The sequence below is a fragment of the Sinocyclocheilus anshuiensis genome, unplaced genomic scaffold (assembly GCF_001515605.1).
Source record: "Sinocyclocheilus anshuiensis isolate Anshui unplaced genomic scaffold, SAMN03320099.WGS_v1.1 scaffold140, whole genome shotgun sequence".
Classification (NCBI taxonomy): Eukaryota; Metazoa; Chordata; class Actinopteri; order Cypriniformes; family Cyprinidae; genus Sinocyclocheilus; species Sinocyclocheilus anshuiensis.
Window position 1 is genome coordinate 1091130 of NW_015554147.1, and position 6663 is coordinate 1097792.

General features: G+C 35.9%; 1 protein-coding gene across 6 annotated transcripts in view; it reads right to left on the reverse strand.

Moving 5' to 3' along the window:
* Positions 1–6663, reverse strand: part of aplp2 (amyloid beta (A4) precursor-like protein 2) — a 92610-nt gene that overhangs the window by 44916 nt on the left and 41031 nt on the right. For all 6 annotated transcript variants that reach the window (XM_016463275.1, XM_016463272.1, XM_016463274.1 and 3 more), the window contains exons 2-3: positions 3795–3968; positions 2508–2637 (exon numbers count right to left, since the gene is read on the reverse strand). In XM_016463275.1, the coding sequence (XP_016318761.1) occupies positions 2508–2637; positions 3795–3968 (304 nt within the window). The remainder of the gene's footprint in view (positions 1–2507; positions 2638–3794; positions 3969–6663) is intronic.

The window sequence follows — 6663 nt, forward strand, 5'->3', positions numbered from 1 at the left end:
AATGGGAATTTTTTTTTTTTTTTTTTCCGTAAGGGTAGGTTTTAGGAGTAAGGTTAGTGTGGGAGACGGTATAAAACCCATTACTCCTATGGAATGTCACCATAATGATAGGAAAACCTGTGTGTGTGTGTGTGTGTGTGTGTGTATGTGTACACATACACGTACATATACATATATATATTCCTCTTTTCCCTAAAACTTCCTGGTTTTAATATTTATAATGTTTAAACCTCAGTTTTCAGTGTGGACTTACTTTTGTACCCCACTGTACTGTATGTTTATTTTATTTATGTTTACTTTATTTATTAAAGAAGCATTCAATTGATCTTAAGTGACAGTAAAGACATTAATAATGTTACAACAGTCTTCTATTTCAAATAAATGCTGCTAACTGAACTTTACATTCATCAAAGAATCCTGAAAATAATGTATCAGTTTTCACAAAACTATTAAGCTACACAACTGTTTTCAACACTGATAATAACAAGAAATGTTTCTTGAGTAGCAAATCAGCATAATATGATTTCTGAATGTAACACTGGTGTAATGATGCTGAAAATTCAGCTTTGCACAGAAATAAATTACATTTTAACTTGTATTCAAATATTTGGGAATATTACTGTTCCTGTATTTTAAATCAAATTGTTGAGCATAAGAGACTTTTCAAAAACATTACAAATCTTAATGACCCCTTTTGAACAGTAGTGTATTTGTCTGAACATGCCATCATTTATTATGTAGAGATTCTCCATTGATGTGTTTTTACCGTTAACTATATCTCATCGCAAACATCTAGTCAATAAGCCAGAGACCGTGTTAGCAAGGTAAAAAAAGAAGTGAAGAAAGAGAGAAAGGCTGTTAAAGAGCGTTTACAAACTCTGACAGTTTAAACCACCCAAATGACCAAGTTGCCTTTGGCAGTTGCTGGAAAAACTCCTGGAAGAGAGGCAATGTTTTGTAGCCGCCTCTGTGGCATGACAAACAACAATAACACACACACTCCAAGCCCAATGGATCTCCACCAGCCTCACTTGCTGTATTACTATAAAGTTCTCTACACAGTAATGGCTTTTCGCTACATTGCCATCTTCCTGAGACCAGTGTTCAGGAGTAACAAGCAGCAGCACTAACTGAACTTTTCCGTTTTTTCAAGAAGTGTGACAGTAATTAAACTTAGTTTAACTGTAGCTACTTTTCCCAACAAGTAGTGTCACAAAGCACTTTAAAGGGGTCACGAGTTGAGAAATCAAAATGTCCTTGATGTTTTGACATGTAAGAGGTCATTGTACTATTAAAGGGGTCCTATTATGCTCTTTTACAAAAAAGTGATTGTGTTTTGGGGTGTACTAGAACATGCTCTCATGCTTGGTGGTTCGAAAAACGCATTATTTTTCACATAATTTACATTATTAAAATACCTTTCTCCCCAGCCTGGCACAAACGGCTCGATTAGTTCCGGCTTTGATGAAGGTCCGCCTTCCGAAAAACGAAATGTGATGTGATTGGTTAGCTGTCCCAGTGCGTTGTGATTGGCGAACAGCTTAGACGAAAATTAAAAAAAGTGAAAAAGCATAATAGGACCCCTTTAAAACATCCTGAGGGTTTCAGAGCTCAAAACGTCCTCGTTAGTCCAAAAACAGCTTTTATTGAAACCAAGATCAGAAAATGACTCGTTTCAGATTTTGTCACATTGTGACATCATAGTGCAATGAAAGCCTGCCTCTACAAAATCAGACCAACGCCTACTTCTATATCATCATCTCTTTGGCCCCACCCACTGGAGCGTTAGTGAGATGAGAAGGAGAGAAGAACAACTCAGGATCACTGGGCTAAAAAAAAAAAAAAAAAAAACGCATTACCTTCCAAAGGATCCTAATCCTAGGAAAGTGATTCTTTATTTTTAACTATGTGGATGTCCAAGTAGAGCATTATTTGTTTGTTCAGTACATTTCACTGTGGATTCTTTGGTAAATCAGTTGCGGTTTACTTTGCAAACAGACTTTTACTGTAAGATATGGACCTGACAGTAATACCATAACATGTAAGTAACCCTGTTCATTCTAATGCCTGATCTTAAATTATATACAGAAAGTGATCAAAGAATGCTGCCTTTACAATCAGGGTATAAAATGTCCTTTTATTTCTAAATTCTGACCATTTTTTATGTAAAAAAAAAAAATCATACTAACATTATAAATGCCCCTCAGGAAACATGATCAAATAATTAAAAAATGCAGTTCATGACCCCTTTAATGCTTTATCATTTTTTTGTATTGTGTAATATATTTTGGAGCCTGTAGCCAATCACGGATGAGGAACCGTAGCAGCTACCTGAGTTCCAGTGCAGGGAATGAATCTGATCTTTAACGTCTTCACCTGTCACTTTGAACTGCTGTTCTGGCTTCTCAGATGTCTCACTTCAACAATGGCATCTTTAACCCCACGGGACATTCTGGATAATTGGCCGTTTGAAAGGACAACAGAGCTGTCAATCACACACCACTCACCCAAGCACTTGTAGGGGACCACGATGTGAGCGTGGCCCTGGCACTGTTTCTTGTCCTTCTTGCACCAGTTCTCGATCTTGACTGGCTGGTTGGCTTCCACCACATTTGCGATTTGCAGCTCAGGATACATCTAAAAAGGAAGAGAGCGGAGAGATTGAGTCTGTACAGTAAGCTGTGATCCATGCTTCACAATCTCCAGACGCCATCTGCTCACGTATTGGAACTAACACAAGATTTACTCTCTCCTGAAATACATTAAAAGAACATCAATGAAAAGCAATCTCAAAATGTACAGGGACGGTAGTGCTGTTTTCGCAGTCAGCCATATGACAGATGAGAGCAATATTTGACATTTTTAACCAAATAGTGTTTTTTAATATAGTTCTGGGAAAGGACCTTTTAGAGTACAGAGTGTTGGGAGGCTTATTGCTTTTATAAATCAGCAGTAGCAGCAATATTACAGAAGACACCAATGTCTCAAAGTAGTATATAAAGAGAGTTAAACACAATAATGGAATAAGTTCATTAATAAACAAAAAAATTTTTTTTGGTAAATACTAAGTTTACCGCTCAACAGCTGCATTTATTTGATCAAAAACACTGCAAAAACAGTACTATTTTGAAATGTTATTACAATTTAAAAACGGTTTTCTATTTTTATATACAGTATTTTAAAATGCAATATATTCCTGTGATGCAAAGCTGCTTTTCTGCATTGTTACTCCAGTCTTCATTGTCATGCGACCCTTCAGAAATCATCCTAATATGCTAATTTGCTGCTCAGTAAACATTTCTTATCATTATCAATATTGAAAACAGTTGTGCTGCTTATTTTGGTGGAAACTCTGATGCATTTATTTTGGGATTTTTTTTTTTTGATGATGATAGATAGTTCAAAAGAACAGCATTTTTTCCAAATAGAAATCTTTTGTAACATTATAAATGTTCATAAACTCTGAACATAAACTCATAAACTGAATAAAAATGTTAATTTCTTTATAAAATTCTTACTGACCCCAAACTTTTGAAAAGTAGTGTAATTTATAACATTTATAATAATGTAATAAATATTAAAAAGTAAGTTTAGTTTTAAGTCAGTGTGAAACCCAACAACCCAATCTATGCATTTCCAAGTGAAGCAGGATTTAAGGGAGGATGTCATTAATCAGCAATTGATTATATTGTGAAAAGTAGATGCCCAAGCAGATGGCTCATTGCTCACTCCCTGCAAGAATTGAACAAGAAATGAATTTTAATGGAGATTTATGTTGTGTAATATTGTTTTACCTCTTGACAGTATTGCAGCACTCCTTCTTTGGTTCCGACGCAGGTTTTGGATCCAGAAGGGTCCGGCTCCCAGCGGCCAGTCTGGATATTAATGTGCATGTTGAGCTTGCCGCAAAACATGGCAACCTGCGGCTCTGCAACGGCAAATCCGGTACCTGCATTAGCTGCCAGCGCCTGGGGAGCAGAAAGGAAGAAAAGTGAGAGAATTATTTAAGGGAGGAAGTAAACGGACACTCTTATTATAGTTCAATAAAAGTCAAGCAGGATCAGACCTACACATCACACTGGAGTTCTTTTATAATGACTGATTTCAGCCAGAGACAAATAAAAGCCTATTAAACCAATACTTTAATACAATACAAATATGACATTCTCATATTTGAAAGTATTTTTTAAAATGTATTCCTGTGATGCAAAGCTGAATTTTCAGCATCATTACTCCAGTCTTCAGTGTCACATGATAAGAGATGCACATATTATAAAATATAACATTAAAAAGTTTATAAACCACTCATTTTGCTACAGAAACACTGTCCAACAGCAACACCCGCAGGTAAAGTTACAGAGGGAGTCCACGTTTCTCTTGCCTCCCCTGAGCCCATTGAGTTTTAACAGACCCCCTAAAGCATGTGGCGAGTTTGGTGGGGGGTAATTGAGAATGAATGGAGAAAAATCACATGAGAGGAGGCAATGCCTCCATCACGATATGATTGGATATGACTGGTTATGTTCGGCTGTGATTAGTTCATGCGATAAATCCCGCTTCTTGTGTTTGTGTGCTTTCCGCATTCGCAAATCAGTCCGAATAATCAATATAATGGCGTTAATGGGAAGACCAATTTAAAAAAATTAAGTAAACAACTCACACACTTAGATATATAATCACTTTGTTGCGTCAAAAAAAAAGACTTGAAATACCCTGAAAAAGAGTTTTTAGTGAGTAATCAGCTTGGTGAAATTTAAAGTAAATCTCTGCCTGTGACCAATATTCACCGAGCTTTGACGACTGATGAACCGAATAATTCAAAAATAGTTAAAAGTTAACTATTAAAAAGAATAGCTGAACATAAGTTCACAAATTAAATATATTGTTTAAATTGTTACTGCCTTGAGTTATTATTTTGGAATAAATGTAAAATGCTTAAAAACACTAACTTGATGAGATTCATACTTGGCTTTAATAAACAGAATATTGATTACATTGATTATGTAATTGATTACATTGTTAATGTTTTTTTTTTCTTTTTCTGATAGTGTAAGTAAATGTTGAGCATATGGCCTTAAAACAAACCGGCATGGATTTAATGCAATCTATAAAAAACAAGACCCCCATCTGTCCATTCTCATAAAGAAAGATGTAATTTGCTTATACATGATTGATCGCTAAAGTAAATCTCTGCCTGTGACCAATATTCACCGAGCTTTGACGACTGATGAACCGAATAATTCAAAAATAGTTAAAAGTTAACTATTAAAAAGAATAGCTGAACATAAGTTCACAAATTAAATATATTGTTTAAATTGTTACTGCCTTGAGTTATTATTTTGGAATAAATGTAATATGCTTAAAAACACTAACTTGATGAGATTCATACTTGGCTTTAATAAACAGAATATTGATTACATTGATTATGTAATTGATTACATTGTTAATGTTTTTTTTTTCTTTTTCTGATAGTGTAAGTAAATGTTGAGCATATGGCCTTAAAACAAACCGGCATGGATTTAATGCAATCTATAAAAAACAAGACCCCCATCTGTCCATTCTCATAAAGAAAGATGTAATCTGGAGTGAGCAGAATAAACATAATGAGAAAATCCGAAGCAGATATTATCTCTAATGACATATTCCTTGTGCTCTAGGGTCACTGCTCGCCCTATCAAACGGATTTTAATTTGGTTTGTTTGCTTATACATGATTGATCGCACTGAGCGTCTGTCAGTCCCATCCATGTGTGTTCCCAGCATATGGTCATGCCTCCAAACTCACACGGTGACCTTCCCGATGACTCTCTGAATCGCTTAAAACACTCCAGGGACAAAACGAAAATGCCCGACTGCCTCTAAAGGCATCATTTCCTGCCGATGGCTGAGGTTGATGATACCTGCTTCACTGCACAACTCATAGCAGTGACAGAGCTGCTTCACATTTACTGGCCAGAGCGCAGGTAACAGCACAAGCTTCTGAACGGCTGGGATTTTTACTTGGTATCTAGGTTGCTTCTGCAGTGGTAAACAAGTTTCTACATCATGTTTGCCATTAAAGGTCAGAGAAGGTGGGAAAATACAAAGACATTTGCTTTTCAAATGACTAAGCCCAAAAACTGGTTTCACTAGCTCAAACAAAATCCCCCACCTCCGTGAAACGAGTGAAGTTTCCCTCCACTAATCCCTTTTCGTACTTCCTGTAGATAGCAGAAACTCTAGTTTACATTACCATGTTCTTCCTCTTTTCCTGAAACAGGAAGCAGCTTCGCCCGGCCTGTCAATAAAGCTCTACACAAACATTTCTCGACTGTGATGAAAGTTAAGATTTATTCCAAGTAACTGTAAGATTACACCCCTAAAATGCGAACAAACTGGTTTAAATCACAGGGCAATTACAGTTATACTCAAACCTCGTGTTCTCTGCAGTCTGAAGACAGAGAGAGCCTGAGGAGGTGTTGGAGGTCATGTCACGGCCCAGACATGTAGAGCTTTGAGTAGCATGTCTCGACACAGCAATCAACTCACTTTGTTTGACATCTTTACACAAACACACATATACATATACATATACATATATATACATACATACATACATATATACATATATATATACATACATATATATATATATATATATATATATATATATACATACATACAT